This window comes from Eptesicus fuscus, chromosome 10 (assembly GCF_027574615.1).
Source record: "Eptesicus fuscus isolate TK198812 chromosome 10, DD_ASM_mEF_20220401, whole genome shotgun sequence".
Classification (NCBI taxonomy): domain Eukaryota; kingdom Metazoa; phylum Chordata; class Mammalia; order Chiroptera; family Vespertilionidae; genus Eptesicus; species Eptesicus fuscus.
This window is the reverse complement of record NC_072482.1, coordinates 68,581,043-68,603,099: the sequence shown is the minus strand read 5'-3', so window position 1 is coordinate 68,603,099 and position 22,057 is coordinate 68,581,043. Positions and strand designations below refer to the sequence as shown.

Sequence of the window (22,057 nt, the reverse complement as noted above, 5' to 3'; positions counted from 1 at the left end):
CATAGCAGGCGTCCTGCCCCTCCCAGCTGCTCCTCACCTGCATGTGCAAATTAACCTGCCATCTTTGTTGGGTTAATTTGCATACTCACTCCTGATTGGCTGTGGGCATAGCGGAGGTGTGGTCAATTTACATGTTTGTCTATTATTAGGTAAGATAGTAGTGGAAATCTAAGCCAAAGCACTTAAGAAAGTCAAATAAATAAAAGGCATCCAAATTGAAAAGGAACAAGTAAAACGCACTATTTGCCGATGACATGATATTATAAATGGAAAATCCTAAGGACTCCACCAAAAAACTGCTAGAAATAATAAACAAATTCAGTAAAATTGCAGGGTACAAAATTAATATACAAAAATCAGTTGTGTTTCTATATACTAATAAAGAACTATTGAAAGAGAAATTAACAAAACATTACTACTTACAATTTCATCAGAAAGAATAATATAAATATACATTAAAAAAAGAGAATAATATACCCAGGTGTAAATTTAACCAAGGAGGTGAACAATTTGTACATTGAAAGCTCTAAGATATGGATGAAAGAAATTGAAGAAGACACACATTATTGGAAAGATATCCATGTTCATGAAGTGGAAGAATTAATATTGTTTAAGTGTCCATATTACCCAAGCAATCTGAAGATTCAATAAAACCCCTATCAAAATTCTTATGGCATTTTTCAAAGAGCCAGGACAAATAATTCCAAAATTGCATGGAACCATAAAAGACCTCAAATAGGTAAAAAAAAAAAAAAATACTGAGAAGGAACAAATCTGGAGGCATCATATTTCCTAATTTCAAACAATTTTACAAAGCTATAGTAAACAAAACATATGATATTGGCATAAAAACAAACACATACATTAATGAACAGAAAAGAAAGCAGAGAAATACACACACAGATGTCTATGATCAACTAATTTAGGACAAAGGAGTCAAGAATATACAATGAGGAAAGGATAGTCACTTCAGTGAGTATTGCTGGGAAAAATGGACAGCCACATGCAAAATAATAAAACTGAACTGCTATATTACACCATGTTACCAAATCAACTCTAAATAGATCAAACACTTGAACATAAGACCTGAAACTATAAAACTCCTAGAAAACACAGGGGGTAATATTGATTTTTGCAATAATTTTTTGGATTTGACTCTAAAAGCAAAGGCAAAACAAAACAAAATAACAAAACAAAAACAAACAAGTGGAACTACACTAAACTAAAAAGCTTTTGCACCTCAGAGGAGATCATCAATAAAATGAAAAGGCAACCTACAGAATGGGAGAAAATATTTGCAAATCATATAGCTGATAAGGGGCAAATATCCAAAAAAATGTAAAGAACTCATACAGCTCAATAGCAAAACCAAATAAACAATTCTATTAAAAAATGGGCAAAGGACCTGAATAGACATTTCCAAAAGAAGATATACAAATGGCCAACAGGTATATGAAAAGATGCTCAACATCACAAATCATCAGGAAATACAAACAAACAATGAAATATCACCTTACACCTGTTGGAATGGCTGTCATAAAAAAGACAAGAGATAAATGTTGGCCATGAATGTTGAAAAAGGGAAACCTTGTTCACTGTTGGTGGAAATGTAACTTGGTGCAACCACTATGGAAAACAGTCTAGGAGTTCCTCAAAAAATTAAAACTAGAACTACCACATGATCCAGCAATTCCACTTCTGGATATTTATCAGAAGAAAATAAAAACACTAACTAAAAAAGATATATATCCTCACGTGTTCATTGCAGCATTATATAACCACAAAGTTAAGCTATGTAAGCAACCTAAATGTCCATAACAAATGAATGAATGAAGATATGATTATTTATATATATATATATATATATATATATATATATATATATATATACACATATATATGTATATACATATATATTTATATATACACACACACACACACAGTATATGTATATATACAGTATTCAGCTGTAACAAAGAAAGAAATCCTGCCATTTGCAACAGCATAGATCAAACCTGAGGACATTATACTAAGTGGAATAACCCAGACAGAGAAAGACAAATACTGCATGGTATCATTTACTAGTATATGTGGACTCTAAAAAAAAAAAAGAAAGAAAGAAAGGCAAGCTCATAGAAACAGAGTTGAAAACTGATCACCAGGGATGGGGTGAGGGTTGGTGAAAGAGTACAAATGTTCAGCTATAAGATGAATAAGGCTTGAGGATCTATAATAATAAAAGCGTAATATTCTAATTAAACCAGATGACCTTCCAGATGAAGCCGCAGGGGCGGGGGCCGAGGCAGCCGTGGAGGAGGCGGGGGCGAGCCCCTTGCACGAATTTCATGCATCAGGCCACTAGTCTAATATAAACACAGAAGACACACATTATTGGAAAGATATCCATGTTCATGAAGTGGAAGAATTAATATTGTTTAAGTGTCCATATTACCCAAGCAATCTGAAGATTCAATAAAACCCCTATCAAAATTCTTATGGCATTTTTCAAAGAGCCAGGACAAATAATTCCAAAATGGAATACTATGGAAAACAGTCTAGGAGTTCCTAAAAAAATTAAAACTAGAACTACCACATGATCCAGCAATTCCACTTCTGGATATTTATCAGAAGAAAATAAAAACACTAACTAGGTGCCATATGTTCCTTTTTCTTGAAGAGGGGTCTACTAGTGTGTGTGTGTGTATAATTAATACTATATAATATAACTGAAATTGGCTAAGAAAGCAAGACTTAAATGTCCTCACACATACAAAAAGATAAATATGTGAGGTAATAAATGTGTTAATTAACTAGATGGTGGGAATATTTTCACAATGTATATATATATCATTGCACACTTTGAACACTTTAAATATTTTGAAATTAACCTCAACAAAGCTAAAAAATTAATGAATTAATCATTCAAGGTGAACGTTTAAAGGAAAAATCATAGAAATGATAATGAAGATAATTCAAATGAGTATCTATTGTCTTAAAAATAAAGAGAATCCTAAATAACAAAATAGCCCCATGCACTTTTCTATTTTTATTTTTTACTAGAGGCCCGATGCACAAAATTCGTGCAAGGGGCTCAGCCCTCACAACACCAGCTTCGTCCAGGTCATTCGGCTGTCTGGTCTAATTAGCATATTATGCTTTTATTATTATAGATTATTATTTTTTAAATATGTTCTTATTGATTTTTAAAGAGAGAGGAAGGGAAAGGGATAGAGAGATAGAAACATCAACGATGAGAGAAACATTATCGATCAGCTGCCTCCTACATGCCCCTCTACTGGGGATCCAGCTGAAACCCAGGCATATGCCCTGACCAGGAATTGAACCAGTGAACTCTTGGTTCATGGGTCAATGCTCAACCACTGAGCAACAACAGCCAGGCACACTTCTCTACTTTTAGAACAAACATTTTTTTGTTTCACTTCATCAAAATAACATTAAATCAGTGTTTATTTTAACATTATTAATTTTATACTTTTAATGTGTAGATTGGTTTGGATTTTATAGTCTGTAGCCATAGGTATTTATACCATATTTATGTAAGTAACATTGTATTTATATTATTTACTAGAGGCCCGTTGCACGAAATTCGTGCAAGAATAGGCCTTCCTTCCCCTGGCTTTGCTCCCAGATGCCCGGGAGCCTGCAAGTCCTTGCTCCTGGCCGGAGCACCACTCCTGTAGCTCCCTCCGCTGCCCCCTCTGCCCCTCATAGCAGGCATCCCCCCCCTTCCTGGCCGCTCCGCACCTGCATATGCAAATTAATCCGCCATCTTTGTCAGGTTAATTTGCATACTCACTCCTGATTGGCTGTGGGCATAGCAGAGGTATGGTCAATTTACATGCTTGTCTATTATTAGGTAAGATATTCAGGTAACATTAAAGTCGAAATAATTTGTCAACACTGGGTGCCATATGTTCCTTTTTCTTGAAGAGGGGTCTACTCATTATTTAAGTTGGAGAGATGAGGTACCAGGACCATGAAAGAAATAAGGTGTGAATAGTATATTCCCCCACTTACATTTGCGTTTTAATCAATTCCAATTAGCATGGGGGCATTTGTTTTGTAACTGTTCTTTGTGACTAGGGATGTAGGGTTGTGGCAAAAGTTCCTGTTTCATAAATCACCTTTGTTCATCAGCAACCTGTAGAAAATGGGGTTTAAAGAAATTAGCTCAGTGGCCTGCTTTCAACACCCTGAGCTGGTGATGCAAGGCTATGTCAGCTCCTACCGAAGATTCCTCCTCACACTCGGGTTGCACAGCAAGGTAAGGAGCTGCGGACTGAGAGAAACACCTGTCTGCTTCTCCAAGGTCTCTCCAAGATCATCACCCCAAGGGCAGGGATTCTACAGGAACGACTTCACCCGTTGAATTCTTTGAGTTCATTGTGAATTCGCTGCTCAGATTTCAATCTGTTCTCACTATTACTTTTTGTAAGTTCATCTTAAAAAAATATTCATCTTTTGAAACATGTTTGTTTTTTGTGGTGCCAATACTGTACTTTTAAATTTTCTTTAGGGTCATGAAGGGATGCTGGCTATGGTCCATGCACTCACAGAAATTGTAAACCATATTGAAGGAAGGAAGCAGTCCATCTGAAGAGTGCGTTAAAGGAAAAGGAAGACAGATAAAGATATGGAGCTGCAGCAAGAGGATGACATGGATGAAGAGGAGGGAAAAGAGAAGAAAACCACAGCTCAGCCCCAAAGTAAGGATTTTTGGTGTAGAAATATATAGTTTCTAAACAAATAGCACAAATTCATGTCAACGAACAAAATATAGATATAAAAATGTATAGCCTATTTGTGAATTACATTTGTTGAACATTAATTGAATTATTCAAATTCAAAAGCAACATTTAAAGGCTTATGACTAAACAGTTATCTGTAAAAGACATGGCCTATTTGTTGTTTTATTTATACTTTTGTTTCACTTTTATTAGTTCCGCAGGAGAGGGCCATGGCGCAAAAGGGGTTTTTACCAGAAATGACTATTGAGTAACAGTCTCACTTTAAAATACTTTTGCAACTTGTTATGCAAAATCATAATTGCAGAAAAATTGGTTTCCCTTATGAGTTATTGAGCAGATCAGTTCTATCTCTAGACCAGATTTTTTAAGTGCATTCTCTTTTGCAGAAAATAATCTATTTGTATGCATACAGCAGGCAGTCATACATGTAATTTTCAGGCCTTTTATAAATATGCCAGTATTTCAGAGTAAAGTTTTCACTTACTTGCAATTTGGGTCAAAATAAGAATACAACAGCCCTGGCTAATGTGGCTCAGTTGTTTGAGCATCGTCCCAGGCACCAAAAAATCACTGGTCTGATTCCTGGTCAGGGCACATACCCAGGTTGTGGGTTCGATCCCCAGTCAGAGTGTGTATAGAGATGTTTCTCTTTCTCTCTCTCTCTAAAAATCAATAAAGACATATTATTTTTAAAAAAAAAAAATAATACAACAGTGTCATTTAAGGAACTATAGGCAGGGAAAACATTTAATTAATATCAAAATAATGCAATTTCCACCACTTGATTTCTACCCCTCCTTGTATACCAAGCACAGAAAAATAAGCTTACAGAACAAGAAAATTTGCTTTTCTATGAGAGTAATCTATTGCATTGCTTTTTAAGTAATTCTTCTAAGCTTACTTTGATTTTTTAATGGATTGATAGATGTATTGAATTTTCAGGGAAATCCAGAATGAAAATGAAATGCTAGAGGAAGAATATCGGTGTTTAGATGAGTGGCAGTGGCCTGCTTTGAAGGCCTCCCACCCTTAGAGGTTCTTCTCACGTAGCCTGGAACGTGGACCTGGATTTGAGTTTAGTAAAGGGATCGTGAGTAGGAGCCTACAGGTGACCTGGTGACTTAGTGGTGACATACATACCAGTATTCTACCCTTCTTCTCAGAATTGTTTTCTCTTCTTTCACCAACTTAAGAACCTCTGCACCTAGAGGCCAGATTCCCTCCATTTCTCGTATGCAAATCTTAGCCATCTGACAAAACTTCATGATATCTTTCCAACGCATTTTAACTCCTGTCGTAATGACAACACTGGGTCAGGAAATTTCAACTCTGGCAGTTCAGTCAGTTAATGCAGGTGCACATTAATAACCAGCACTAGTCCAACAACAGCAATCACTGCAAAGGTGGTTATTCAGACAGTCCCTACTATCTGATGCCAGCCTCCATCCTGTTTCCACAGCCCACGGTACACCAGTAAGGAGACTATCGGTGCCTACTAGTACTCACCAGGCATCTGGCCAGACTCCTCCCCGAGTTATCAGCGTGGTTATTAGAGGGCTAGAGGTTAAACCAGAGGCAGTGACAAACAAGCAGGAACAAGATGTGAAAACTTTGCAGCTGATACAAGAAGAAAAACAAGCAGATGGAAAGAAGACAGTGGCCCACCAATAACCATTAGTTATGGTGCCTATTATGCATTTGAAATGTCACCAGTGAGACTGAAGAACTGCACTTAAAATTTTGTTTCATTTTAATTAATCTGAATTTAAATATAACCGTACGTGGCTACAGTAATGGACAGTGCAGATGTAGAACAAGATGTACAAGGTGGGACTTGTTGAGTACAAATTGACTGATTTAATCTCAATTCCCTTTTGATGGGATTAAAAACCAGCTATTCATTTACTCATACAAGAATAGTTAGTGCCCAGAAAGGTGTCAAATAGAGAGTAAATTAAAGATAGATTATATGAAAATAACAAGTGTTGGCAAGGAGGTGGAGCTATTGGAACCCTTGTGTGTCGCTGGTCTGAATATAAAATGGTGCAGCCCCTGCAGAAAACAGTTTGATGATATCACAGAAAATTACACTAAGAATTACAGTATAACCCAGCAATTCCACTGCTGGGTATATACCCCAGAAAAATAAAAGCAGATACGAAAGAGGAATATTATTCGGCCTTAAAAGGGAAGGAGATTCTGACACATGCTATGTATAACATGGGTAAACCTTGAAGCCGTTATGCTGAGTGAAATAAGTCAGCTACAAAAAGACAAATATTGTATGATTCCACTTACATAAGGTATCTAGAGTAGTCCAATTCATAGAGAGAAAGTAGAACGGTGGTTGCCAGGAGCTGGGGGAAGGGGAAGTGGGAATTAGTGTTTAACGGGTACAGAGTTGTCATCTGGGGAGGGTGAAAAAGTTCTGGAAATGGGTGGTGATGGTTGCACAGCAATATGAATGTACTTAACAAAACTGAACTTTATGCTATAAAGTGGTTACAAGGGTAAATTTTATGTCACATATATTTTATCACAATAGAAAATGGTAAGTTAAACACCTGTCCTCAAGGAGTTTGCAAACTAGCATGGAAAGGAGAAATAGTGGTTGGGGATTATTACCTTGCGTGGGGATGTACAGTGACTATTTAGCTGAGGGCTGTGGATGAGTTGCACGTGGGAGGGGCAGCTGGGCTAGATGACCTTCCAACCCTGAGATGGATTTTTCTCTTTCAATCGCTGTTGCTTCTCTCTTTCTCTCTCTCCTTCCCTCCCACTCTCTCGGGAAATCAATGGAGGGAGAAAAGAGTTGAGGCAGGTGCAGGGCAGGCTGCAGCCTCGGCGGTCACACCCACACTGAGACCAGCAGCAGGATCCGCGCGGGAAACCCACCCGCAGGCCAACGTCACCAGCGCAGCGGGGATTCCCACGGAAAGTCCGGCGCCTCCAGGCCACCTTTCCGCAGGGGGGGGAGGGGGGGCGTGGAAAAGGGAGGTGGGGACGGGGTACCCAGAGCGTCGGGGCGGGCAGGGGTGGGGAGGAGGAAGGAGGGGGCCGGCCCAGCTCCCCTCGGACGGAGCGCACGGACTCCAGGCGGGGCGGGGACACGCGCGGGGACCGGGTGCTGTCCTCCTGGGGCGGGGCCTGGTCCCCAGCTGAGGGTGCTTCCGACGCCGAGGGGCCGGGCCGGCGGCGCCCAGAGGCGGCGGCGCGGAGCCGGGGCGGCGGCGGAGGAGCCGCGGGAGGCGGGGGGAGCCGCGCGGCAGGTTTCCTGACTCCCACTGCGCCCCGGCGCTGGACCCGCGTCCGCGCAGGACAGGGCGTCTCGGTCCCCACGCTCCGCCTGTTCCTGGTTCGTTCTTTTTCTTTTTCTCTCCTTAACCTCCGGGGGTCGGGGGTGGGGAGGAGGGTGGGGGTACTGGCTGGCTCCTGGACGTGAGGGATGCCCTGGAGTCATTTGGGGTCAGACCCCAGTGCTCACGCCCACTCTTGGCACCTCGGGGAGCTCGGCCCTGGGTTTCTCATATAGAACGGAGTCGTGTTCTAATTGAGAAACTAGTTCAGAGGTACCTGTTGACAGGCTTCCTTTAAGTATTCGCCTAAGACTAATTTGGCTTCAAGTCCATAGGCTGGAGTTTTTTTGTTTTTTTGTTTGTTTGTTTGTTTGTTGGTTTAATTGGGGGGTTACTTCGGTTTGATCACCTCTTCACTTCCTGTTGAATTACACTTTCTCAAAAATACCAGAATGGTTATTTCTTGACTTCATGTATATAAGTCGGGAGCCAGGAACTGCGGGGAAATTGATACAGCTTTGCAACAGCTCCTTCTAGGCCCCCAGGAGAAATGTATTTGTTAGAAGACTGAAGACAAGCAGTAGTGACAGCGCCGAGGTGCCCACACTGTCCGAGGGAATTCTCCAGTCCACGGACCCCAGCTGAGCTCAGCATTACTTCCTGTGCTTCTCTCACGCTTGTTTCAGCCGTTTCTCAGCAAAGGGAGGAGTTGCTATTTCCACATGGGCATCCAAAAATGAGTCACAGAGCTCCTGGGTTCATTGTGAGACTAAATGCATGAACGTTTGAAAAGGGAGGTTTGCTCTGGCTGTATTGAAAGTAAGACTGAAAGGTAGAAGGGGCGCACTGCTGAACTGGGGCAGGTGGTAGAGGAAGTAACAGTTCAAGCTTTCCATCTCCTCAAGCGCCTGCCTGATGGGACAACATACCAGCGAGGGTCACTGGGCTGATGGGAGATAACCGTTTAAATCACACGCTTTGCCACAGAGGCCCAAGGAAACATTCATTTCATAATCCAATAGCCGAGTTGCTATTGCTTCCACTGGTATGATATGGCAGAGACGTGTCATTTTACATAGTGATTGTGTGTCACTCTCAGAATCAAAATATTTCAGATGGTTTGTCTTTAGTAAATTAGTGCTAAAACCACATGAAACTTTTTGAAGAAGGTGGGTCCCAGCTGGGGCTGAGAAATTTAAACGGATGGGCCTTACTGCCGCTGGGTAGTAGCTCTTAGGAAGGACGGTCCATTACCTCAAAAGACAGGAGAGAAGGCACAGCATCTCTATTGGAGCTGAGCTGGGCGCAGGCAGCCCAGCCTACAGTTATTGGGCGCCCTGTGTGTGCCAGACGCTTCACTGAGCTCTGTTCAGTAAGACAGGCTCCTGCCCACAAGGGCCCCAAAGCCTAGTGTGGGAGGTCAGAAACCCACTGGAAAGTCCAATAGAAGGAGATGAGCTCTATGCCATATCTATGTGCCAAGCAGGCTTTCTGTTCCAATATGACCGGTGTTTCTGCAGTCTGGGAATTTGAATGAACTTGGTCGCCATTGCTGGAAAAATGAGGACAGTTTCCAGCTTAATCATCTGCTTGTCTTTGTAAGCAGCCTGTTGTGCTTATTCAGTAAGCATTTTACTCAATAAATGCTGTAAAAATGTATTAACTAGAAAGGCATGATTTTAAAGTTGTTTGAATTGACTACATTTTGTATTATTTCCTAACCATGTAGAAAGAAATCCAGCTTGTTATTACCCCTAGACAATTGCAGAAACTTTCAGTTACTTAACTTGCAACTTTATAATACTACTAGAGGCCCTGTGCATGGATTCATGCACCGGTGGGGTCCCTCGGCCTGGCCTGCGGGGATCGGGCCGAAACCAGCAGTCTGACATCCCCCGAGGGGTCCTGGATTGTGAGAGGGCACAGGCCAGGCCGAGGGACCCCACAAATATGTGCACCGAGCCTCTAGTATCCATATAAGATCTTTGGTTAATCTCTTCCCGCCCTCCTCCTTCCCTCTGAGATTCATCAGTCTGTTCCATGTTTCCATGCCTGTGCGTTCAGCATCTGCCAGTGCGCATCATAGCTACCGGTCAAACGGTTGCTTAGGTTTTATATATATAGACTAGAGGCCCGTTGCACAAAGAGATCCATGCAATAGGCCTTCCTTCCCTTGGCATCCAGCACCGGTTTTCCTCTGGCACCCGGCACCCAGGCCTTCACTCTGGCCAGAGTCTGCCGTCTTTGTCTTTGCTGCAGACTCTGGCTGGAGTCTGCCATATTTGTCTTCGCTGCAGACTCCGGAGTCTGCAGTCTTCCTTGGCTGTGGCACTCCGCTCCTGTAGATCCCTTCGCCCCCCACCCTCCCTCTCAGAGCAGGCATCCTGCCCCACCTGGCCACTCCTCACCTGGAGTAGCTGGGCAGCCGCCATCTTTGGCCTTCTAATTTGCATACTCACTCTGATTGGCTGTGGGAGTAGCAGAGGTATGGTCAATTTACATGTTTGTCTATTATTAGGTAAGATATTGAAGCAACTTTCTGATCATTTTTTGTTTTTGTTTTTTTTAATGAAACAATACCATTTTTATTCAATTGATCGCAAAGTGTCTTCAATGAATAACATGGCACTTATTTAAAAGGTTTTAACAGAGGTGAAACCATTGTGTATTTTTTTAAATCTTAAAAAATATTTTTATTGATTTCAGAGAGGAAGGGGGGGAGAGAGAGAGAGAGAGAGAGAGAGAGAGAGAGTGAGAGAGAGAGAAACATCAATGATGATGGAGAATCATTGATTGGCTGCCTCCTGCACACCACACACTGGGGATTGAGCCCCCAGCCCCGGGCATATGCCCTGACTAGGACTTGAAGCATGACCTCCTGGTTCATAGGTCAATGCTCAACCACTGAGCCACGCCAGCTGGGACTCATCATTGTTTTTATAATTCAAATCAATCTTTTCAAATGCATTATAGCTGTATGAGTTACAATGAGTAAATCCATTGTCACCGTTTACTGTTGGGATTGAAATCTGCTGAAGTACCTTTGGACTTGATGCCAAAATCTATTCAGTTTCTCTAATTCTGTAAGTTATCCAACAGATGAGGGTAGCAGTGCTAAATTTGAGACAGCTTTACCTGAATTATACTTCATTTCCCCCGCGAGAGCCTCAAAGTCATCTTTTCTGTGAGAAAGAAAGGAGTGTGTTCATCATCACACTCCCTGAACTTGGCACAGACTTTACTCCTGGTAAGTGTTAGGAAGTATTCACTGATTGAATAATGAACCTTAATGTAAGAGGAGGAGCTGTCAGAAGGGAGGGATAGGTGACTCAGCAGCAGGATCAGCATCATCCGGTCAGGACTCCAGCCTGTTTAGCATGGGCACAGGGTGAGGGCTGGAGAGGGCTGGAGACACAGGCTGGGCCAGATCACAAAGACCTGTGGCGAGGTAGGAGTTGTGAGTTTATCTTATAGAGGAGTTTAAGCAAGTGCATGATTTTGTCAGATATGTGTATTCAAAAGACAACTTAGAATATAGATGGAGAATAGATTGGATGAGGGTGACACTAGCCTTTGGGAGACACAGAGCAGATGACTGTCATGTTTGAGAAGAGAAATTAAAGAAGGTTTGAGTCAGGCAGTGATAGTGAGGAATAGAAGAGAGAAGGAGCTGACGGATGTTTAATAGGCAGAACCTGGCCTCTTTAGAAGTGGGCGGGAGTGAGGGAGAGGGAGGAGTTTAGGATGACCCCCACATTCCTAGTAAATGACTAAGTAACGAACAGAAGTTAAGAGTAGGATAATGAATGGAAGGATAATGAGGATAGTGCTTGACGCATAATCAGTATTCATTCAACATTTTTGAATGAATGAAAAATAATAGCTATAGTTTATTGAGTGCTTATTAGTGACAGGCACTATGCTAGGCTCATAATGTGAATTCAGTCTTTTACTACGTACTGCAATCTTGTGAAGTAGGTACTATAGCTGACTGCTTTTGACAGGTGAAGAAAGTACGGTGTTTGTAATAGATAAAGCTAGAAATCGATCCTGAGCACTTGGCTCAGAGCTTCCATTCTGAACTATACTGCTATGATATGCCATTTTCATGAATAAAGGAAGGAAGGAAGGAAGGAAGGAAGGAAGGAAGGAAGGAAGGAAGGAAGGAAATAAATAAATCTCGGACACTGTGGTAAGCTAAAATTGGAGTCATTGTTCTGATCCGAACAATTCTTCCTCTCCAGGAACAAACAGCCCAGTACATAAAATGGGCCCCCAATGGGCCCTATTGTGCTGCATAGCAACTCTGCCCCTACTTCCATCCCGAGATATACCTGGTAGATCTAGAAATGAGCCTAGAATAATTAGACATTTTCTCCTGGGAATTTAAAACATTTTAGTAAAGACTCTCAGTGACTGAAGGTTCCCAGAGTTTCAACTGTGTCCTTCAAGGTGCCTTGGTTATCTCTCTTTTCAAGCACTGCAGTTGAGTGCTTTGTGTTTCTTAGATGCACTCAAAGTTTTGTTGCTATGACCTGTAATATCCCTCCTGAGGGGAAGCAGAAAAGCTGGCCTGGGGGTATTCATCTACAGAGCATGGTCCGATGGTGGAAGAATCATTAACAAATGCAGGCAGGTCCATAACAACTGCAGTTCTTACGCTCCTGGCTTGTGATCTGCCTTCTGGGGCCCATGTTGTTCTGGTTTTACCCTAAAGCAGGTGCTTACCTGCCCCTTCCTGCCTTTAACTTTCAGAATCTTATTAAGAGGCCTGCTGTGTCCCCTGACCTCTTGATTTTGACTGTGCAAAATGGCCCAGGTTCTCTGGGTTCAGGCCCTGCTTTCTGTTTGCAGCTACAGGAAGATTCCTTTGGTATTTTTGACACACAACCCCACCCTATTCTCTCCCCACCTCCCCCACAAAGAAACTGGCCCCAACTCTTCACTCTTCTCATTGTCTCATGATCAGCCTCCCTTGACTCTGATTTTTGTTCAGCAAGCAGGGTCTAATTATTTTTTCCTTAGAGACCTCTACTTTGGACCACTTAAGGATTATAAGTACTGAATTAATGTTGTACCTGAACTGATTGGGCAGCCTCGTTTTAAGTTTGAAGTTTTAAATGGCACATGAAGAAAAGGTTTCGTTCAACATTTCTTCAGCTTTATTAGGAAATCAAGATATTTATTTATAGTTTCCCATTACTGGAGACTAACATGAAGCCTTGTGGGATGGATGATCCAGCCCACATGTTGACCCCTTGGCCTGAATTCCTATATCCCTGCCTGTAATTCATTCACTGCTCAGATAACGAGAAAGGGAAAGGTTTTGGTTAATATTTCATGTGGGTTTGTCCTGCCTCTTCGATTCGACTGTGGTTTCCCTGAGAGCAGAGAGCAGAGTTTGGGGTGGTAGGTCTCTAAGGGCCTGGTAGTTCTAACCATTTTGTGACTTTTACTGATAATGAAACCATCTGTCAGTGTAAGTCATTAGTTGGTCGGTCACTCCTTCTGAGTCTGTGGATGCCAGGCATTATTTGCATTCAAGTTCTTTGTAAGGCTTAACAATTTGGTGCTTTTAATGTGAAACAGAGTTTTAGAATTGGTAATTTCCAAATACCTGTCTTGACCTAATCAAATGTTTTCAACTTAATTTGTGTGCTTTTTTTCTTTTTCTTTTCAGTGGATACAGTATCAGGGTAATCCAGAAAATACTAAATTGCCTAGAAAAGTAGCCCCCATTTTGTAGACCCAACGGTTTTACTTGTTTCTCTGTTCAAAATGATATTCCATTACTCATTGCCTAACTTATTGGGTAATAATGTGAATTCCGAGCTGTACAGAGTAGTGGAAATTGCTCTGTTGCTATCTTCAGATGGAAGTGGTGAACAAGTATTGTTCTGTCTTCTGTTTCAGTTTCAGCATTGTAGCAATGCACATCTCACCTCCTGATTTTATGTCTAATTTTCTATTACGTGCGTGTGCACCTGATTGGTGACACAAAGCTGTTGGCTTGAGGTAAACTAGAATACAATGTGTAAGCCAAATTTAATAATATCAGTAGATAATCCACTTCCTCCTCCCCTCTTCCCTGATTACTGCATGATAAACCAACATGTAGTGAGGTTAGCTGACAATATGATATAGCTCTTCGTTATTTACAAAGAACTCATGATTATTTTCTCTTTTTATATTTTTTAATTTTTTAAAAAATATATTTTTATTCATTTCAGAGAGAAAAGGAGAGGGAGAGAGAAATAGAAGCATCAATGATGAGAAAGAATTATTGATTGGCTGTCTCCTGTATGCCCCCTACTGGGGATTGAGCCCACAATCCGGGCATGTGCCCTTGACCGGAATCGAACCTAGGGTCCTTTAGTCCACAGGCCGATGCTCTATCCACTGAGCCAAATTTGCTAGCCCAGTGGTCGGCAAACTCATTAGTCAACAGAGCCAAATATCAACAGTACAACGACTGAAATTTCTTTTGAGAGCCGAAAACCGACTTCTGTGCATGGGCCACGAAGTTTCAATTGCGCTGTACATGTGCGCCCGCACGTGGTATTTTTGGAAGAGCCACACTCAAGGGGCCAAAGAGCCGCATGTGGCTCGCGAGCCGCAGTTTGCCAACCACTGGGCTAGGGCAAATTTAAAACATTTTTTTCTATTACAGTTTATATTCAATTTTATTTTGTGTTAGTTTCATAGTGGTTAGAAAATCATATACTTCACAAAGTGTTTCACCTGATATTTCCAGTACCCACCTGGCACGATACATAATTATTATAGTGTTATTGACTACATTCCCTATGCTATACTTTACATCCCCGTGACTATTTTGTAACTATTGATCTGTACCTCTCAATCCCTTTACCTTTTTCACTCAGTCCTCCAAATGCCTCCCCTCTGGGAACCATCAATCTGTTCTCTATCTCTAGGAGTCTGTTTCTGTGTTGTTGTTTTTTTTTATTGTTCTTTGGATTCCACATATACGTGAAATTATATAGTATTTGTCTTTCTGTGGCTGATTTATTTCACTTAACATAATACTCTCGAGGTCCATTCATATTTCATTCTTTTTTATGGCTGAGTAATATTCCACTGTCTGTTTGTTTCACAGCTTTATTATCCATCCATTTAGCTATTGATGGGCACTTGGGTTATTTCTATAGCCTGGCTATTGTAAATAATGCTGCAATGAACATAGAGTGCATATATTCTTTCAAATCATTGTTTTAGGTTTCTTCAGAAATATACCAGGAATCACTAGGTTAGAAGGCAGTTCCATTTTTAAAAATATATATATTTTATTGATTTTTTACAGAGAGGAAGGGAGAGGGATAGAGAGTTAGAAACATCGATGAGAGAGAAACATCGATCAGCTGCCTCCTTCACACCTCCTATTGGGGATGTGCCTGCATCCAAGGTACATGCCCTTGACCTGAATCGAACCTGGGACCTTTCAGTACACAGGCTGACACTCTATCCACTGAACCAAACCGGTTAGGGCAGGCAGTTCCATTTTTAATATTTTGAGGAACCTCCTTACTGTTTTCCATAGCGACTGCACCAATATGCATTCCCACCAACAGTACACGAGGGTTCCCTTTTCTTCACATTCTCTCTAACAATTATTTGTTGGTTTATTGATGACAGCCATTCTTACTAGTGTGAGGTGGTAGCTCATTGTGCTTTTAATTTGTATTTCTCGGATGATTAGTGATGTTGAGCATCTTTTCATATGTCTGTTGGCCATCTGTATGTACTCTTTGGAGAAGTGTCTATTCAGATCCTCTGCCTATTTTTTAATTGGATTGTTTGTTGCTGTATTTTTGGTGTTGAGTTATGCGTTCTTTATAAATTTTGGATATTAATTCCTTATCAGAAGTATCATTGGCAAATATGTTCTTCTATTCAGTGGGTTGTCTTTTCATTTTGTTAATGGTTTCTTTTGCAGTAAAAAAAAAACCTTTTTAGTTTGATGTAGTCCCATTTGTTTATTTTTTCTCTTGTTTCCCTTGTCTAAGGAGGTATATATCAGAAAAAAATATTACTATGAGAAATGTTAAAGATTTTACTGCCATGTTTTCTTTTTAAAAAATATATATTTTATTGATTTATTACAGAGAGGAGGGAGAGGGATAGAGAGTTAGAAACATCTATGAGAGAGAAACATCGATCAGCTGCCTCCTGCACACCCCCTACTGGGGATGTGCTCGCAACCAAGGTACATGCCCTTGACTGGAATCGAACCTGAGACCCTTGAGTCCGCAGGCCAATGCTCTATCGACTGAGCCAAACCGGTTAGGGCAGCCATGTTTTCTTTTAGGAGTTTTATGGTTTTGAGTCTTACATTTAAGTCTTTAATCCATTTTGAGTTTGTTCTTGTATATGGTATAAGAAGGTGGTCTACTTTCATTTTTTTTCATGTATCTGCCTACTTTTCCCAACACTATTTACTGACTAGACTGTCTTTACCCAATTGTATGTTCTTGCCTCCTTTGTCAAATATTAATTGACCATACAGGCATGGGTTTAACTCTGTTCCAGTGATTTATGTCTGTTTTTATGCAAGTACCATGCTGTTTTGATCACAGTGGCCTTATGGTTCAGTTTGATATCAGGTGATGTGATTCCTCCTACTTTGTTCTTCTTTCTCTACATTTCTGTGGCTATTCAGGGTCTTTTTTAGTTCCATATAAATTATTTGTTCTACTTCTGTAAAACATGCCATTGGTATCTTGATAGGAATTGCATGGAATCAATAGATTGCTTGGGTAGTATGGACATTTTAGCAATGATAATTCTTCCTATTCATCAGCACAGGATGTGCTTCCATTTATTTGTATCTTCTTCAATTTCTTTATTCAGTGTCCTATAATTTTCCAAGTACAGGTCTTTTACCTGTTTGGTTAAATTGATTCCTAGGTTTGTGGTTTGTTTGTTTTTATGTAATTGCAAATGGAATTGTTTTTTTTTTTCATTTCCATTTGTGATATAAAAATGCAAACTAACATCTCGATATTTATTTTGTATCCTGCTACTTTGAATTAATTTATCAGTTCTAGTAATGAATTTATTTATCAGTTTTGTGTGGAGTCTTTTGGGTTCTCTATATACAGTATCATGTCACCTGTAAATAATGACAGTTTTTACTTCTTCATTTCCAGTTTGGATGCCATTTATTTCTTCTTCTTGTCTGATTGCTGTGGCTGGGACTTCCAGCACTGTGTCAAATAAGAGTGGTGAAAGTGGACATCCTTGTATTATTCCTGATCCTAAGGAAAGTGCTTCTAGTTTTCCCATTGAGTATGATGTTAACTGTGGGTTTCTCATATGTGGCCTTTATTATGTTCCTTCTGTCGCACTTTGCTGAGAGGTTTTTATCATAAATGGGTGCTGTATTTCTTCAGATGCTTTCTCTGCACCTATTGATAAGATCATATAATTTTTATCCTTTATTTTGTTTAAGTGGTGTATCGCATTAATTGGTTTGTGGATATTGTACCAACCCAAAGCAAATCACAAGTTGTGGCTGCCTCTGCTAGGCTTGGGTGTGCAAGGCTTGGGAAGGACCAAGCTGCACACCAAGGCTGGCCTCCACCCTCACTGAGCCTGGGGCAGGTCAGCAAAAGGCCCAAAGCACCCTGAGATCCACCTCTGCCTGCCTCTGCATGCTGACGGCCTGTTAGGCTCAGTCACGGAAGAGCCTCTGGCGGTACATGAATTGTGTTCGGTAGGTTCTCACTGAGTCACCAGGTAGGAACCAATCGTATTCACCAGACTGATGCAGATTCAAACTCAGAGCCAGTGCTGAGTGCCTGCAGCCCTGTGTGGTGGGGCAGGGTCTCAGGGAGTCATCATGGTGAGGCCAGCAGAGTTCATCAGGCCCCAAAAGACCTGGATTCAGCATGTGAAGGGAGGGCCCTGCACAGGAACAGTGGTGCCAGTCAAGCATGAAAGGGAAAAATCGCCCTCGCTCTGGAGCCACACAGCTCAGTTTGTTTTAGTTTCTGCCAGGACCTCCTGGAGAGCCTGAACTCAGCACAGGGTGGGGCACCTGGAGTGGATGGGTAGGCTAGTGGATCTCTGGTGTTAGGGGGGACAGGACTGGTCAGACTCCTGGGAAGTTGGAGAGAGTGGCCCCCTTTCCCAGAGGCACACAAATCAGTCTCTGACAATCCTGAGTCTGCCTGGACCTCTACACCCTGGACCCAGGCAGCTGACTTTTTCACAGGGCATGATCTCCACAGGGCGGGGTACAGAAAGCTGAGAGGGTGGGACTATTGCCTTCCCCCAGGTTGATGCCATATGGAAGGGGGTATTCCACCCAGGAAAGATGGTCTCTATGGTGTGGGAGAGGGACTCAGCACAGGGACGCTGGTGGTGGTTCCTTCAGGTGTCTTCCCAGAGCCACACAACCCTGTCTCTCCTTAGATGACTCTGCTCTGCTCTGAGCCACCCTCCTCTGCCAGAGCCCAGGGTAAGTAGCTGTAAAAGAGATTTTGTGTGCTGGACCTTTAAGAAGGTGCCTGGGTTTCTAGCAGAATCCTGTCTCTCCCTGGTGGACAGAATCCCTGCTGATTTTCACAGCCAGATGTTATGTGGGTTCCTCTACCTGGTCTGGTGTCCTGGGCTGGGGAGCCCGGAATGGGGCTGAGGCCCAGTGCTTCTCAGGTGGAACCTTTGCAGCTGAGATATCCCTCCAGATTCTCAGCCACTGCACGTGGGAGCAGGGCCAGCCAGCCCTTTTTGCCTCTCTACCCTTCCAACCAGTCTCAGTGTGGCTTCATCTGTAGATCCTTGGTCATAAGACTTATGTTCGTTATTCAGGTTGATTGTTCTATATTTTAGTTGTAATTCTAGGTTAGTCCGGGAAGGAGGTGAGTGTAACTTTTCTACCTATTCCACCATCATCTTAGATCCCCTCATATTTTCTCTTTTAATTCCCATAAAAGCCTCATAAAATAGAAATAATAAGTATTATTATTGTTGATGTTGTCTGTATTAGAATTTTAAAGATGAAGAAGGAGACACTTGGGGAGATTGAGTGACCACCCAACATTACCCAAGAAGTAAGGTGCAGAGGCCGAATACTCCGTGTTGTCAGTACTTGACTGAAGGAGGCAAGTTTAGTACCTTAGGTCAGTGACATTCCCTGGAAATAGACTCTGAAATTTTCTGTACAGGAAGTTTATTGGCAGGTGCTCAGGGAGTGAAGTCAGCAGGTTTACATAAGGGGAGAAATTGAACCATAGTGCATGTACAAGGGTGACCTCAACAGAAGGGAACTTTGGAGCTGGGGTGGCCTTTCAAAATTGTTCTGTCACCTCGAAGCAAGGGAACTAGTCATTGTATCTCTCAACTAGGATGTAGCTGCACCCAGGCCGAAGGCGTAATCTTGGGTTAACAGCTTCCTTCAGTCAAGGGCAATTCCTGGAGCCAATATTTATGGCAACTGGGGAAACGAGGGCCTTGGTCCTGTAGGGGATCTGAGATTCACATCATCCACAGTTGTGTGGAAGAGGGCATTCTCCTCTGCAAGAACTTGCTTGTGTGTTTCTGACCTAGACCATTAACCTGCTGAGTGGAGCAAAAAAGTTGGCATTTTTCTCCAAGCTCCTTAAGGATTTATAATAGCTGACCAGACAGCAAGAAGGTGGTAATCTTAATCCTAGGAAGATTAAGAGCAGAAGAAGAACCAGGAGAGGGTAGACCAGGACAAGTAGAGTAGTGGTGCATAATAGTCAAGACTAACAAAATCCCTTGGCTGTCCAGATAACTAAAGTATAATTAATATTGGTCTTTGCTATAATTCTAGTCTTCAACCATTATTAAATGGTAAACAGTTTTGTGGTGTTAGGCTACATTTCTTCTCTCTTCTTTCCCTCCTCTCTCATCTTTTTAAGCCTTTGAAAGACTCCAAACCAGTCTATTGAATCTCTGAAGCCTGTAGATTTATAAGTATCAGAATTACCTGGGATATTTAAAAACACCATTCCTCTCCAAACAACAGCAAAAACAACAACAACCAAGAAAACACAGTCCAGGTCCACATTCAGGATCTACTGGAACAGAATCTTTTGGAGTGGAACCCATGAATTGAGATTTTTACAAATTTTCCCTAGATGATTTTGATGCAGGCCAGAGTTCCAGAACCATTCCTCTAAATTATTATGCCCTTGATGGTGACCATGCCTGCTGGGATTTTCAAATTAGCAAGCAGTCATGAGAACCATAGGACAACAGAGACCTACCTCAGCCTAAATCCCAGCAAGCTCAATACAGTGACAGTCATCCCTTATCTTTCATAGCATTTTCCTGGTGTAGCCAACAGAGAGACTAGCACAAATTCCTTGCCTGGCTTCTGACCAAGATTCCTGGACAGAGAGGAAGATGTCTTTGGACCTTTAATAACTTAGATACCTGGGTGAGAGATGCCAAATTCCTGGAATAGTTGTAGAGAGGGAGGAGTTAAGGGGATGGGGAATCAGAGAATTATAGGAATCAGTACATTTTCTAGGAGAAAAAGAAGGTTCCAGGAAATCTGCCAGATGAAGCTTTGAGGTGTTGTCTTAAAACCTTAAATGACCATCCAATAAGATGAAAGAGAGGGCTATGACTAGCAAATATATTATCTGATTTATTGCAATTAGGGAATAATTATTTTTCTTCAAAAGGAAAAGCACTTTTAAATTTTTACCAATTTTGAGTCAGGTCATTGCATAAAATACTAGTCACCTAAAGAATAATCAGATAGCCCTCACCAGTTTGGCTTAGTGGATAGAGTGTTGGACTGTGGACCAATGGGTCCCAGGTTTGATTCTGGTCAAGGGCATGTACCTTGGTTTCAGACTCCTCCCCGGCCTGGGCCCTGGTCAGGGCTCGTGCAGGAGGCAGCCAGTCAATGTGTTTCTCTCACATCGATGTTTCTCTCCGTCTTTCCCTCTCTCTTCCACTCTCCCTAAAAATCAATGGAAGAATAACAACAAAAAAAGAATAATCTGAAAAATTCCTAGGACAATTTGATATGTTTTGTTCACTCCTTCAATATCAGATTGCTACAGTTCCTATACCTTTAATACTTCGTGCCTTCACTCAGGTTCTCTCTGCTTGGGTTTCCTTCCTCTTCTCCTTGCTCATCTAACTCCTGTTAAGCTATTTAGAATCAGCTCACACACTATCTTCATCAAGAAACCTTTCCTCCCCTCACCCAGATTGAGTTCACCACCCTCCACTGGGCTCAGAAAGTACTCCCGTCTATCTCTCTATTATTACACTTACTATCATTATCCTCTCTACCAGCCTGTGAGCACCTTGAGGGACAGGACCATCGTTTTCATCTTTGTGTAGAAGAGACCTAGCCTCATAAAAAATGATTGAAAGAAGCAACCATTCTGGTGAACAGTTATTCAACAAATGTTTATGAAGGCTCTTCTACATGCTGGATGCTCTGGGGTACATGACAAACAAGTACAGACTCTAACCCCATGGAGCTTATGGGCAAACAGAGAAGATACTCAGTAAAGCAATTAATAGAATATGTTGAATACTTGGAAAGAGAAAGAGCTGAAAATTGTGAGATCATAGAACCAGTAGCCAGGTTTAGTTATAAGGTCAGAGAAAGTTACCCATTCTCATGAAACATCCTATATAATAAAAGGCTAATATGCAAATCGACCAAATGGCTGAATGACCGGTCGCTATGACGCACACTGACCACCAGGGGGCAAACACTCAACACAGGAGTTGCCTCCTGTGGTCATTGCGCTCCCACAGGAGGAGCGTGCTCAGCCAGAAGCCGGGTTCATGGCTGGCAAGCACAGTGGCGGTGGCGGGAGCCTCTCCTGCTTCCACAGCAGCGCTAAGCCGTCAGTTGGACATCTCCTGAGGGCTCCCAGACTGCAAGAGGGCGCAGGCCTGGCTGAAGGACTGCCCCCCCCCCCAAGTGCACGAATTTTGTGCACTGGGCCTCTAGTAATTTATATAAAAACT

The 22,057-nt window shown here is 41.8% G+C and overlaps 1 protein-coding gene across 3 annotated transcripts in view; it reads left to right on the top strand.

Moving 5' to 3' along the window:
* Positions 1 to 4,265: 4,265 nt before the first annotated feature.
* The window catches only part of STX11 (syntaxin 11), a 41,861-nt gene continuing 24,069 nt past the window's right edge, over positions 4,266 to 22,057 (top strand). The window contains exons 1-2 of one of the 3 annotated variants that reach the window (XM_054722241.1): positions 4,266 to 4,285; positions 4,538 to 4,727. In XM_054722241.1, the coding sequence (XP_054578216.1) occupies positions 4,655 to 4,727 (73 nt within the window). In that variant the 5' untranslated portion in view covers positions 4,266 to 4,285; positions 4,538 to 4,654. Of the gene's footprint in view, positions 4,453 to 4,537; positions 4,728 to 7,895; positions 8,125 to 22,057 lie in introns of those variants that run through there. The other 2 variants (XM_054722240.1, XM_028140871.2) reach the window with 2 other exon arrangements.